At 45.7% G+C, this 15,684-nt stretch overlaps 1 protein-coding gene across 1 annotated transcript; it reads left to right on the forward strand.

The window, feature by feature from the left end:
• Positions 1-1,381: 1,381 nt before the first annotated feature.
• LOC125548500 (uncharacterized) lies at positions 1,382-2,097 on the forward strand. The gene has a single exon (XM_048712085.2). It carries the CDS (start codon positions 1,471-1,473, stop codon positions 1,960-1,962), a length of 492 nt encoding a protein of 163 aa, XP_048568042.1. The 5' UTR covers positions 1,382-1,470; the 3' UTR covers positions 1,963-2,097.
• The last annotated feature ends 13,587 nt before the right edge of the window (positions 2,098-15,684 follow it).

The raw sequence follows: 15,684 nt of genomic DNA on the forward strand, positions 1-15,684 counted from the left end.
TTGATTTGTCTTGCTTTATTAGTTGACCCATCATGGAACAAATGCTGCTATTGAATATGATGTTTGGTTTTTCTTATTAGTTATGCAACATAGATCGACTTTTGTATGCCTTGAAACTAGAGTTTTTTTGAGGTAGTTTTTAGCCCTTAGTTTCTCGCCTGGGGCGTCAGCAAATCCTGGGTCCGCCACTGTCTGTTGGGGTCATTTTTTGATCAAAAACTATAAACTAACGGTTATTTTGCGGATCGAGACGATATGCTATAGATGCTGTAACATGCGTAAAAGCAGAATAATTCACTTGGAGCCTGATCGATCCTATAGCGACGCGCATATGCATTGTGCTCCTGACGAACAGGAGTCACCTGATCTCGTACGTACACGTAGAAAGTAGACTTGACCTCCATAAAAGATGGAAGTCGATGTCAGGTTAGCTGTAAGTACACCGCCATACGCTTCGTGCGGGTGTGGTTGGTTCCAGCTACTCCAACTTTCAGTCACTGGTGATCGGTGAAGATGTTGGTCCGGTGTCGCTGCAGCAAGTTATCCCAAGTACGTAACATGCATCTTTTACAGGCACGCAGGTGACGACAAATGGGAGAAGCACAGCCAGACACCTGGGGCAGCCGGTCCCAAACCTTGATCTCAGCCAGCATTAACTAACGGTTTATGATCGCTCGAGGCTACCTGCGCTTTTTTGACCAAACGGCCGCTGCCCGACAAGAGGCGAATTTGCAAGCCGTTGGCGAGCGAAAGAAAACAACAACGATAGGCTAGCAGTAGCAGGGAAGCGTGCAGTGTAATGTAGGCCTGCACTGCACTGCACGCCCGGCTGTCACGGCCAGTTGGACTCCAGCAGCACTCGAGAGTCGAGAACCATATACTCCTACCACCATCCTGTATGTGACCTGCCGCTGCCGGCCTTTTCAGTTCAGATACGCCCTGAACCTGCCCTGGCGTTCTAGAAAGTCCATGCACTCTGTTCAAATTCGCCATGTTTTGCAACCTGACAGCATAATAAACACTGCCCAACATATATTATGCACAATACAGTAGGAGTATATCCGTGACAGCATGCGATGAGCAATAATAAACGGACCAGCGCAACACATATACTCCAGCACAACTTCCCAGCTGAGCTTGCGGTTGCAAATAACATCGGCAACGGCCTTTACAGCACGAGCTGAGCTGTTAAGTCGTCCGTCTGGCGGATGCCTTACGCACAAAGCGGCAGCCAGCAGCTCAAGCCACAATCTCCTTTTTTCCTTTGAAAAAAGCACGAAACGGCGATAGGTAGGTTTCGGCACGTCCAGTCCCGAGATCGAAACGGTCTCCTTTATATCCTCCCGTCTCCGCCTGACCGCACCCCGCACGTCTTCCCCCCACGTCTTCGCCCAGTCCCGTCCAACAACGTACCATCTTGAATCTTCTTCGCCTAGGCTAGTTATATACTAGGTCTTCTCCTGCTCAGCCATGGCTATGATGGGCATCATCAAGACCGACATAGCGCCGGAGACGGCGTACGAGACGGAGCCCATGTCTCAGGCTACAGCCAGCTCCGCCGCGGCGGGCGCGCGGCACCGCAGGGGTTTGCTCTCGAGGATGATGCCGCGGGGGCACTACTCGTCCGTCGGCGCCGAGAACGGAAGGGCGCCCGAGGCGGCACCGATGCCCCCGGCCGCTGCCGATGGCTCGGAGGTCGCGGAGAAGCCGCGGCGCGGCTGGCTGCGGCGGCTGATACCGCAGCAGCGGCGGCGCTGGAAGAATCTGGGCGGCGCCAGCGCGTCGAGGCTGGCCGGACTGTCGCGATCGCTGCGGTGGAAGCGGCTGTCCGTGAACCTGAGGGGCAGCTGGGCGTCGGCGCTGCTGGACACCGTCGCGTTCCGCGTGATGTACGTGGTGGAAGCCATCGTGCTTGGCCTCGCCCTCTCCTGCTTCTTCTGCTGCTGCGGCTGCCAGATATAGCTGGCCATGGCCTGCCCCTTGCTGTGATTCATGCAAGCCCCCTTCTGCTTGCCATTGGGCGTGTAATCTTGTACCCCCGTGCCCCGTCCTTTAATTTTCTTATGTCAATTATAAGATGCTTAGTTCTGCGATCAAGAGGAATTTTTTGCAATATCGTGTTGATCATCGATCGAGTTGGACTCCATTGCAACATATGTCCAGTTGCGAGGAACCACGTTGCTGGTATGCTGCTTTGCCTATTTGCGAGGAAAAAAAGGGTACGATGCCTAAGAGCAACTCTAGCAGACCCCGCATCCCACCATCCGCAAAACGCGTTTGCAGTTTGCGGAATGCAGGCCGGCGCGGATGGCTATAGATGCAGACCCTCCAAACAGACACATACAAAAGTATATTCGCGGAATATGCCTTTTACAGGCCAGGTTTGCGGGGTTTGCTTTTTGCGCCGCTGCATCTCACATCTCATCAACCCGCAAATATCAAATCCAACATAATACAACAAACGAAAGCAAACTAAATAATTATTCAAATCAAACATAATACAATAATCATCCACATTATAAATAATTATTCAAATCACCGAAGCAAACTTAAATAATGCAATACAAAACTTGTCATGAATACAAATACAAATGAATACAAAAATGAGTCACTGTCCAGCCCTTTGCCAATGGTGCTCAATGAGATCCTCCTGAAATTGAAAGTGTGTGTTTGCATTTTCAATCTCCTTGTATGTCTGAAGAAAAAGCTCTAATGCGGTTAGAGTCTCTAGCTGGTTTGACACGGCTACCCACATCGTCGTAGAAGAATTCCAAATTCATTCCTCTCTCATCTTCAAGAATCATATTGTGAAGGATAACACAACATGTCATGATATTTTTCAAGGTTCTCTTATCCCCAAAACGAGCAGGACCACGGACAATGGCAAACCTAGATTGCAAAACACCAAATGCTCTTTCAATGTCTTTTCGGGCTGCCTCTTGCACCTTTGCATATTCACAATGTTTTCTAGTTTTGGGATCTTTGATGCTCTTGACAAAGGTGCACCAAGGAGGGTATATACCATCTGCAAAATAGTACCCTTTTGTGTATTCATGCCCATTGATAGTGTAGTTGCAAGCAGGAACATCACCACTAGCAAGCCTAGCAAATTAATGAGACCGTTGCAACACATTGGTATCGTTGCGAGTGCCCGACATACCAAAGAAGCAATGCGAAATCCAAAAATCCTCGGATGCTACGGCCTCTAGCACAATTGTTGCATCACGAGACTTGCCACAATACATTCCTTGCCATGCCTTCGGGCAATTTTTCCAAGTCCAATGCATACAATCAATGCTGCCTAGCATTGCCACGCCAACCTCTCCTCTCATTAGATGCCATCAATTTCTTTGCGTCATCCTCGTCGGGTGCCCGAAGATACTCAGGACCAAAGACACGGATGATCACTTTTGCAAATCTACGCACTGGCTCAATTGTAGTATTTTCACCAATGCGAAGGTACTCATCGACATAGTCAGCCAGAACGCCATATGCAATCACCCGCATAGTTGCGGAGATTTTTTTGATATGCACTAAATCCCTTTAAGCCCGCACATTTCTTCTTTGAGTAAAATACTGGCAATTTGCCTCGCAAGCTTGAACAATTTTCAGAAAGAGGGATCGGCGCATTTGGTACCTTCTCCGGAAGAGGTGCGATGGATATGTAGGATTCTCCACGAAGTAGTCTTGCATCAACATCTCGTTCCCAAGATGGCGATTCCGACGAATGCAAAGACGCCCTACAGACGATCCCCGCCTCCTCTTTCGGTTCTCTTCTTTGTGCTCCTCCACGGCAAGTGCCATCACTAATGTCTGCTGCCGAAAGGTGCAAGCATGGTCTCAACATCCGAGTCGTCTGAATCGGACGAATCGGAGAGTAAGAACTTCTCGCACGGGCTCAATTCCATCTACATGCATACCGGCGCGTCAATCAACTATACCGCTCGCAAATATCACAAAACAAACACTAACCGGCGGTGGATGCGGCGGGTGATACCGGGCGACGAGGGGGCGGGCTCGATGGTGGTCGATCCCCGGCGACGGCGGCGACGAGGGGCGGCTCTTCTCGCCGGATCGTGGGGAGGGGGGGATGGTGCAGCGTATCGGCGCGGGAGGGTGAGGGACAACCCTGCAGCGCGATTCCGCGCGCGGATTTGACCGGAATCGCCGGCGGCGGAAGGGCAGAAGCAAGGGCGGTCGGCGGCGGAAGGAGGTGGGGAAAGGTGCGCGGGCTGAAATGTCCCTCCCGCCAACTGCTTCTCTGTGATGCAGGGCACCGCAGCGGCGAGGGGGAAACCCGCGTATTCGCGGGTTGGGGCCGAGATTTTGCCGCGCCCCTCAAAAAATTATGCGGGCCGGGGCGGGATGCGGGGTTTGATCGGGCAGGTTTTTCTGCCCCTACCCGCATTTTGGCGGTTATATCTGTTGGCGAATGTAGCATGCAATTTCAAAAAAATTCATATGCTCACGCAAGATCTATCTAGGAGATGCATCGCAACGAGAGGGGAAGAGTGTGTCTACGTACCCTCATAGACCGAAAGCGGAAGCGTTTGACAACGCGATTGATGTAGTCGAACTTCTTCTCGTTCCGACCGATCAAGCACCAAACGTACGACACCTCCGAGTTCTGCACATGTTCAGCTCGATGACGTCTCTCAAACTCTTGATCCAGCAAAGTGTCGAGGGAGAGTTCCGTTATCACGACGGCATGGTGACGGTCATGGTGAAGTGATCCGCGCAGGGCTTCGCCTAAGCACTGCGAAGATATGACCGGAGGCGTAAACTGTGGAGGGGGGCGCCGCACACGGCTAACAACTATTGATGCGTGTTCTAGCGGTGCCCCCTTCATATATATAGGTTGAAGGGGAGGAGAGGCAGCCAAGGGGGCACCCCAAGTAGGAGGAATCCTACTTGGGGTCCTCCCAATTTGGCCTCCCCCCTTTCCTATTCCTATTCGGAGTAGGAAGGGAAGAGGGCGAAGGAGGAATCTTATTCCCTTTTATCTTCCCTCCTTCCTCTTTTCTACTCCAATTTGGCCAGCCCATATGGGAGGGGCGCACCAGCCCCTTAGGGGCTGGTCTGTCCTCCTCTTGGCCCATTAAGGCCCATGTAGTTGCCGGGGGATGCCCGGAACCCCTTCCGGTGACCCGATATGCACCCGGTACCCCCGGAACACTTTCGGTGTCTGAATATCATCGTCCAATATATGAATCTTTACCTCTCGGCCATTTCCATACTCCTCGTCATGTCCGTGATCTCATCCGGGACTCGGAACAACATTCGGTCACCAAATCACATAACTCATATAATACAAAATCGTCATCGAACGTTAAGCGTGCGGACACTACGGGTTCGAGAGCTATGTAGACATGATCGAGACACCTCTCCGGTCAATAACCAATAGCGGAACCTGGATGCTCATATTGGTTCCCACATATTCTACGAAGATATTTATCGGTCGTACCGTAATGACAACATACGTTATTCCCTTTGTCATCGGTATGTTACTTGCCCGAGATTCGATCGTCGGTATCTCCATACCTAGTTCAATCTCGTTACCGACAAGTCTCTTTACTCGTTTTGTAATGCATCATCTCGTAACTAACTCATTAGTCACATTGCTTGCAAGGCTTATTATGATGTGCATTACCGAGAGGGCCCAGAGATACCTCTCCAATACTCGGAGTGAAAAATCCTAATCTCGATCTATGTCAACCCAACAAACACCTTCGGAGATACCTGTAGAGCATCTTTATAATCACCCAGTTATGTTGTGACGTTTGATAGCACACAAGGTATTCCTCCGGTATCTGGGAGTTGCATAATCTCATAGTCAAAGGAATATGTATTTGACATGAAGAAAGCAATAGCAATAAAACTGAACGATCAACATGCTAAGCTAACGAATGGGTCTTTTCCATCACATCATTCTCCTAATGATGTGATCCCGTTCATCAAATGACAACACATGTCTATGGCTAGGAAACTTAACCGTCTTTGATTAACGAGCTAGTCTAGTAGAGGCTTACTAGGGACACATTGTAATGTCTATGTATCCACACATGTATCAAGTTTCAGGTTAAAAAATTCTAGCATGAATAATAAATATTTATCATGATCTAAGGAAATATAAAATAACAACTTCATTATTACCTCTAGGGCATATTTCCTTCAGTCTCCCACTTACACTAGAGTCAATAATCTAGTTCACATCGCCATGTGATTTAACACCAATAGTTCACATCTTTATGTGATTAATACCCATAGTTCACATTGCCATGTGACCAACACCCAAAGGGTTTACTAGATTCAATAATCTAGTTCACATCGCTATGTGATTAACACCCAAAGAGTACCAAGGTGTGATCATGTTTTGCTTGTGAGAGAATTTTAGTCAACGGGTCTGCCACATTCAGATCCGTATGTATTTTGCAAATTTTCGATGTCTACAATGCTTTGCATGGAGCTACTCTAGCTAATTGCTCTCACTTTCAATATGTATCCAGATTGAGACTTAGAGTCACCCGGATTGGTGTAAAAGCTTGCATCGACGTAACTCTTTACGACAAACTCTTTATTACCTCCATAACCGAGAAATATTTCCTTAGTCCTCTTAGGTAACTAAGGATAACTTTGACCGATGTCCAGTGATCCACTCCTAGATCACTATCGTACCCCCTTGCTAAACTCATGGCAAGGTACACAATAGGTTTGGTACACAGCATAGCATACTTTAGAGAACCTATGGCTGAGGCATAAGGAATGAATTTCATTCTCTTTCTATTTTCTGCCGTGGTCGTGTTTCGAGTCTTACCCAACTTTTCACCTTGCAATACAGGCAAGAACTCCTTCTTTGACTGTTCCATTTTGAACTACTTCAAAATCTTGTCAAGGTATGTACTCATTGAAAAATCTTATCAAGCGTCTTGATCTATCTCCATAGATCTTGATGCCCAATATGTAAGCAGCTTCACCGAGGTCTTTCTTTGAAAAACTCCTTTCAAACACTCCTTTATGCTTTCCAGAAAATTCTACATCATTTCCGATCAACAATATGTCGTTCACATATACTTATCAGAAAGGCTGTAGTGCTCCCACTCACTTTCTTGTAAATACAGGCTTCACTACAAGTCTGTATAAAACTATATGCTTTGATCAACTCATCAGAGCGTATATTCCAACTCCGAGATGCTTGAATCAGTCCATAGATGGATCGCTGGAGCTCGCACATTTTGTTAGCACCTTTAGGATTGATAAAACCTTCTGGTTGCATCATATACAACTCTTCTTTAATAAATCATTAAGGAATGCAGTTTTGACATCCATTTGCCAGATTCATAAAATGTGGCAATTGCTAACATGATTCGGACAAACATTAAGCATCAATACGAGTGAGAAGATCTCATCGTAGTCAACACCTTGAATTTGTCAAAAACCTTTTTCGACAAGTCGAGCTTTGTAGATAGTAACACTACTATGAGTGTCCGTCTTCCTCTTGAAGATCCATTTAGTCTTAATGGCTTGCCAATCATCGGGTAAGTCCACCAAAGTCCACACTTGTTCTTATATATGGATCCTATCTCATATTTCATGGCCTCAAGCCATTTATCAAAATCTGGGCTCATCATCGCTTCCTCATGGTTCATAGGCTCGTCATGGTCTAGTAGCATGACTTCCAGAACAGGATTACTGTATCACTCTGGTGAGGACCTTACTCTGGTTGACCTACGAGGTTCAGTAGTAACTTGAGCTAAAGTTTCATGATCATCATCATTAGCTTCCTTACTAATTGGTGTAGGAATCACTGGAAGTGATTTATGTGATGAACTACTTTCCAATTCGGGAGAAGGTGCAATTACCTCATCAAGTTCTACTTTCCTCCCACTCACTTCTTTCGAGAGAAACTCCTTCTCTAGAAAGGATCCATTCTTAGCAACAAATATCTTGCCTTCAGATCTGTGATAGAAGGTGTACCCAACAATCTCCTTTGGGTATCCTATGAAGACACATTTCTCCGATTTGGGTTCGAGCTTATCAGTTTGAAGCTTTTTTCACATAAGCATCGCAGCCCCAAACTTTAAGAAACGGCGGCTTAGATTTCTTGCCAAACCACAGTTCATATGGCGTCGTCTCAACGGATTAAGATAATGCCCTATTTAACGTGAATGCAGCTGTCTCTAAACCATAACCCCAAAACGATAGTGGTAAATCGGTAAGAGACATCATAGATCGCACCATATATAATAAAGTACGGTTACGATGTTTGGACACACCATTACGCTGTGGTGTTCCAGGTGGCGTGAGTAGTGAAACTATTCCACATTGTTTCAAATGAAGACCAAACTCATAACTCAAATATTCACCTCCACGATCAGATCATAGAAACTTTATTTTCTTGTTACGATGATTTTCCACTTCACTCTAAAATTCTTTGAACTTTTCAAAAGTTTCAGACTTATGTTTCATCAAGTAGATGTACCCATATCTGCTTAAATCATCTGTGAAGGTCAGAAAATAATGATGCCCACCGCGAGCCTCAACACTCATCGGACCGCATACACCAGTATGTATTATTTCCAATAAGTCAGTTGCTCGCTCCATTGTTCCGGAGAACGGAGTCTTAGTCATCTTGCCCATGAGGCATGGTTCGCAAGAATCAAGTGATCCATAATCAAGTGGTTCCTAAAGCCCATCAGCATGTAGTTTTTTCATGCGCTTTACACCAATATGACCTAAACGGCAGTGCCACAAATAAGTTGCACTATCATTATTAACCTTGCATCTTTTGGCATCGATAGTATGAATATGTGTATAACCATGATCGAGATTCAACAAACCATTCACATTGGGTGTATGACCATTGAAGGTTTTATTCATGTAAACAGAACAATAATTACTGTCTAACTTAAATGAATAACCGTATTGCAATAAACATGATCCAATCATATTGATGCTCAACGCAAACACCAAATAAAAATTATTTAGGTTCAACACTAATCCCGAAGGTAGAGGGAGTATGCAATGGTGATCTTATCAACCTTGGAATCACTTCCAACACACATCGTTGCCTCGCCCTCAACTAGTCTATGTTCATTTTGTAACTCCTGTTTCGAGTTACTAATCATAGCAACTGAACCGGTATCAAATACCTTGGGGTTACTATGAACACTAGTAAAGTACACATCAATAACATGTATATCAAATATACCTTTCACTTGTAGGGGAACGTAGCATAAATTCAAAATTTTCCTACGTGTCACTAAGATCAATCTATGGTGTCATCTAGCAACGAGGGAGGAGTGGATCTACATACCCTTGTAGATCGTGCACGGAAGCGTTCAAGAGAACGGGGTTGATGGAGTCGTACTAGTCGTGATTCAAATCACCGATGATCCTAGCGCCGAACGGACGGCACCTCCGCGTTCAACACACGTACGGAACGGAGACGTCTCCCATGCCTTGATCCAGCAAGGAGGAGGGAGAGGTTGATGGAGATCCAGCAGCACGACGGCGTGGTGGAAGTAGCGGGATTCCAACAGGGCTTCGCTAAGCGCTGCGGGAGGAGGAAGATGTGTCACGAGAGGGAGAGGGAGGCGCCAGGCCTTAGGTATGGTTGCTCCTCCTTTTCCCCACTATATATAGGGCCAAGGGAGAGGGGGGAGGTGCAGCCCTTGCCCCTTCCTCCAAGGAAGGGTGCGGCCAAGGGGGGGAGGAGTCCATCCTCCCCAAGGCACCTCGGAGGTGCCTTCCCCTTTTAGGACTCTCCCCTTTTTCTCTTCTCTTGGCGCATGGGCCTCTTGGGGCTGGTGCCCTTGGCCCATGTAGGCCAAGGCGCACCCCCTACAGCCCATGTGGCCCCCCGGGGCAGGTGGCCCCACCCGGTGGACCCCCGGGACCCTTCCGGTGGTCCCGGTACAATACCAGTGACCCCGAAACTTGTCCCGATGGCCGAAATAGCACTTCCTATATATAATTCTTTACCTCCGGACCATTCCGGAACTCCTCGTGACGTCTGGGATCTCATCCGGGACTCCGAACAACTTTCGGGTTACCGCATACTAATATCTCTATAACCCTAGCGTCACCGAACCTTAAGTGTGTAGACCCTACGGGTTCGGGAAGCATGCAGACATGACCGAGATGTTCTCCGGTCAATAATCAACAGCGGGATCTGGATACCCATGTTGGCTCCCACATGTTCCACGATGATCTCATCGGATGAACCACGATGTCAAGGACTTAATCAATCTCGTATACAATTCCCTTTGTCTAGCGGTATTGTACTTGCCCGAGGTTCGATCGTCGGTATCCCTATACCTTGTTCAATCTCGTTACCGGCAAGTCTCTTTACTCGTTCCGTAACACATCATCCCGTGATCAACTCCTTGATCACATTGTGCACATTATGATGATGTCCTACCGAGTGGGCCCAGAGATACCTCTCCGTTTACACGGAGTGACAAATCCCAGTCTCGATTCGTGCCAACCCAACAGACACTTTCAGAGATACCTGTAGTGCACCTTTATAGTCACCCAGTTACGTTGTGACGTTTGGTACACCCAAAGCATTCCTACGGTATCCGGGAGTTGCACAATCTCATGGTCTAAGGAAATGATACTTGACATTAGAAAAGCTTTAGCATACGAACTACACGACCTTTGTGCTAGGCTTAGGATTGGGTCTTGTCCATCACATCATTCTCCTAATGATGTGATCCCGTTATCAATGACATCCAATGTCCAGGGTCAGGAAACCGTAACCATCTATTGATCAACGAGCTAGTCAACTAGAGGCTTACTAGGGACATGGTGTTGTCTATGTATCCACACATGTATCTGAGTTTCCTATCAATACAATTATAGCATGGATAATAAACGATTATCATGAACAAGGAAATATAATAATAACTAATTTATTATTGCCTCTAGGGCATATTTCCAACATCACTTTGCCATCCTTCTTATCCGACAAATACTTGGGGCAGTTCCGGTTCCAGTTACCAGTCCCTTTGCAGTAGAAGCACTTAGTTTCAGGCTTAGGTCCAGACTTGGGCTTCTTCCCGGGAGCAGCAACTTGCTTGCTATTCTTCTTGAAGTTCCCCTTCTTTCCTTTGCCCTTTTTCTTGAAACTAGTGGTCTTATTAACCATCAACACTTGATGCTCTTTCTTGATTTCTACCTCCATTGCCTTTAGCATTACGAAGAGCTCAGGATTTTTCTTGTTCATCCCTTGTATATTCTAGTTCATCATGAAGTTATAGTAACTTGGTGATAGTGACCAGAGAACTTTGTCAATCATTATCTTATCTGGAAGATTAACTCCCACTTGATTCAAGCAATTGTAGTACCCAGACAATCTGAGCACATGCTCACTGGTTGAGCTATTCTCCTCCATCTTGTAGGCAAAGTATTGTAAGAGGTCTCATACCTCTCGACACGGGCATGAGTCTGAAATGCTAATTTCAACTCTTGGAACATCTCATATGCTCCATGGTGTTCAAAACATTTTTGAAGTCTCGGTTTTAAGCCGTAAAGCATGGTGCACTAAACTATCAAGTAGTCATCATATCGAGCTTGCCAAACGTTCACAACATATGCATCTGCTCCTGCAATAGGTCTGTCACCTAGCGGTGCATCAAGGACATAATTCTTCTGTGCAACAACGAGGATAATCCTCAGATCATGGACCCAGTCCGCATCATTGCTACTATCATTTTCAACATAGTTTTGTCTAGGAAAATATTAAAAATAAAACAGGGGAGCTATACGCGAGCTATTGATCTACAACATATATATGCTTAATACTATCAGGACTAAGTTCATGATAAATTAAGTTCAATTAATCAAATTACTTAAGAACTCCTACTTAGATAGACATCCCTCTAGTCATCTAAATGATCACGTGATCCATATCAACTAAACCATGTCCGATCATCACGTGAGATGGAGTAGTTTTCAATGGTGAACATCTCTATGTGGATCATATCTACTATATGATTCACGTTCGACCTTTCGGTCTCCAGTGTTCCGAGGCCATGTATGTACATGCTAGGCTCATCAAGTTTAACCCGAGTATTTCGCATGTGCAAAACTGTCTTGCACCCGTTGTATGTGAACGTAGAGCCCATCACACCTGATCATCACGTGGTGTCTCAGCACGATGAACTGTCGCAACGGTGCATACTCAGGGAGAACACTTATACCTTGAAATTTTAGTAAGGGATCATCTTATAATGCTACCGGCGTGCTAAGCAAAATAAGATGCCTAAAAGATAAACATCACATGCAATCAAAAAATGTGACATGATATGGCCATCATCATCTTGTGCCTTTGATCTCCATATCCAAAGCACCGTCATGATATCCATCGTCACCGACTTGACACCTTGATCTCCATCGTAACGTCGTGGTCGTCTCGCCAACTATTGCTTCTACAACTATCGCTAACGCATAGTGACAAAGTAAAGCAATTACATGGCGTTTGCATTTCATACAATAAAGCAACAACCATAAGGCTCCTTCCAGTTGCCAATAACTTTTAAAAAACATCATCATCTCATACAATAACGTATATCACATCATGTCTTGACCATATCACATCACAACATGCCCTACAATAACAAGTTAGATGTCCTCTACTTTGTTGTTGCAAGTTTTGCGTGGCTCCTACGGGCTTCTAGCAAGAACGCATCAAAACCACAACGATGATTTATCAAGTTTGCTGTTTTAACCTTCAACAAGGACCGGTCGCAGTCAAATTGGATTCAACTAAAGTTGGAGAAACAGACACCCGCCAGCCACCTTTATGCAAAACTAGTTGCATGTATGTTGGTGGAACCGGTCTCATGAACATGGTCATGTAAGGTTGGTCCGAGCCACTTCATCCAATAATATCGCTGAATCAAAATAAGACATTAGTGGTAAGCAGTATGACAATCACTGCCCACAACTCTTTGTGTTCTACTCGTGCATATCATCTACGCATAGACCTGGCTCTGATGCCACTGTTGGGGAACGTAGCATGCAATTTCAAAAAAAATTCTATGCTCACGCAAGATCTATCTAGGAGATGCATAGCAAAGAGAGGGGGAGAGTGTGTCTACATACCCTCGTAGACCGAAAGCGGAAGCGTTTGACAACGCGGTTGATGTAGTCGAACTTCTTCTCGTTCCGACAGATCAAGCACCGAACGTACGACACCTCCGAGTTCTGCACACGTTCAGCTCGATGACATCCCTGAAACTCTTGATCCAACAAAGTGATGAGGGCGAGTTCCATTATCACGACGGCGTGATGACAGTGATGGTGAAGTGATCTGCGCAGGGCTTTGTCTAAGCACTACGAAGATATGACCGGAGGCGTAAACTGTGGAGGGGGGCGCCGCATACGGCTAACAATTATTGGTGTGTGTTCTAGTGGTTCCCCCCTTCATATATATAGGTTGGAAGGGAGGAGAGGCAGCCAAGGGGGCACCCCAAGTAGGAGGAATCCTACTTGGGGTCCTCCCAATTTGGCCTCCCCCTTTCCTATTCCTATTCGGAGTAGGAAGGGGAGAGGGCGAAGGAGGAATCTTATTCCCTTTTATCTTCCCTCCTTCCTCTTTTCTACTCCAATTTGGCCAGCCCATATGGGAGGGGCGCACCAGCCCCTTAGGGGCTAGTCTGTCCTCCTCTTGGCCCATTAAGGCCCATGTAGTTGCCGGAGGGATGCCCGGAACCCCTTCCTGTGACCCGATATGCACACGGTATCTCCGGAACACTTCCGGTGTCCGAATATCATCGTCCAATATATGAATCTTTACCTCTCGACCATTTCGAGACTCCTCGTCATGTCCGTGATCTCATCCGGGACTCCGAACAACATTCAGTCACCAAACCACATAACTCATATAATACAAAATCGGCATCGAACGTTATGCGTGCGGACCCTACGGGTTCGAGAACTATGTAGACATGACCGAGACACCTCTCCAGTCAATGACCAACATCGGAACCTGGATGCTCATATTGGTTCCCACATATTCTATGAAGATATTTATCGGTCATACCGTAATGACAACATACGTTATTCCCTTTGTCATCGGTATGTTACTTGCCCAAGATTCGATCGTCGGTATCTCCATACCTAGTTCAATCTCGTTAACGACAAGTCTCTTTACTCATTCTGTAATGCATCATCTTGCAACTAACTCATTAGTCACATTGCTTGCAAGGCTTATTATGATGTGCATTACCGAGAGGGCCCAGAGATACCTCTCTAATACTCGGAGTGACAAATCCTAATCTCGATCTATGCCAACCCAACAAACACCTTCGGAGATACCTGTAGAGTATCTTTATAATGACCCAGTTACTTTGTGATGTTTGATAGCACACAAGGTATTCCTCTGGTATCCGGGAGTTTCATAATCTCATAGTCGAAGGAATATGTATTTGACATGAAGAAAGCAATAGCAATAAAATTGGACGATCCACAGGCTAAGCTAACGGATGGGTCTTGTCCATCACATCATTCTCCTAATGATGTGATCTCGTTCATCAAATGACAACACGTGTCTATGACTAAGAAATTTAACCATCTTTGATTAACGAGCTAGTCCAGTAGAGGCTTACTAGGGACACGGTGTTTTGTCTATGTATCCACACATGTATCAAGTTTCCGGTTAAAACAATTCTAGCATGAGTAATAAACATTTATCATGATCTAAGGAAATATAAAATAACAACTTTATTATTGTCTCTAGGACATATTTCCTTCAATTTTGCGGGTCGGGGCCGGATGCGGGGTCTGCTAGAGTTGCTCTAATGGTCACCCTCACCGCTCGAAAACGTCTCACGCGAAGGCTGATTGTGGATTGTGGATTGTTGAAGGAAATATGCCCTACAGGCAATAATAAAGTTATTATTTATTTCCTTATATCATGATAAATGTTTATTATTCATGCTAGAATTGTATTAACCGGAAACATAATACATGTGTGAATACATAGACAAAAACAGAGAGTCACTAGTATGCCTCTACTTGACTAGCTCGTTAATCAAAGATGGTTATGTTTCCTAAACATAGACATGAGTTGTTATTTGATTAACGGGATCACATCATTAGGAGAATGATGTGATTGAATTGACCCATTCCGTTAGCTTAGCACTTGATCATTTAGTTTGTTGCTATTGCTTTCTTCATAACTTATACATGTTCCTATGACTATGAGATTATGCAACTCCCGTTTACCGGAGGAACACTTTGTGTGTTACCAAACGTCACAATGTAACTGGGTGATCATAAAGGTGCTCTACAGGTGTCTCCGAAGGTACTTGTTGGGTTGGCGTATTTCGAGATTAGGATTTGTCACTCCGATTGTCGGAGAGGTATCTCAGGGCCCTCTTGGTAATACACATCACTCAAGCCTTGCAAGCATTGCAACTAATAAGTTAGTTGCAAGATGATGTATTACGGAACGAGTAAAGAGACTTTCCGGTAACGAGATTGAACTAGGTATTGAGATACCGACGATCGAATCTCGGGCAAGTAACATACCGATGACAAAGGGAACAACGTATGTTGTTATGCGGTCTGACCGATAAAGATCTTCGTAGAATATGTAGTAGCCAATATGAGCATCCAGGTTCCGCTATTGGTTATTGACCGGAGACGTGTCTCGGTCATTTCTACATAGTTCTCGAA

This window comes from Triticum urartu, chromosome 3A (genome assembly GCF_056163025.1).
Source record: "Triticum urartu cultivar PI428250 chromosome 3A, HENAU_Tu73, whole genome shotgun sequence".
NCBI lineage: Eukaryota > Viridiplantae > Streptophyta > Magnoliopsida > Poales > Poaceae > Triticum > Triticum urartu.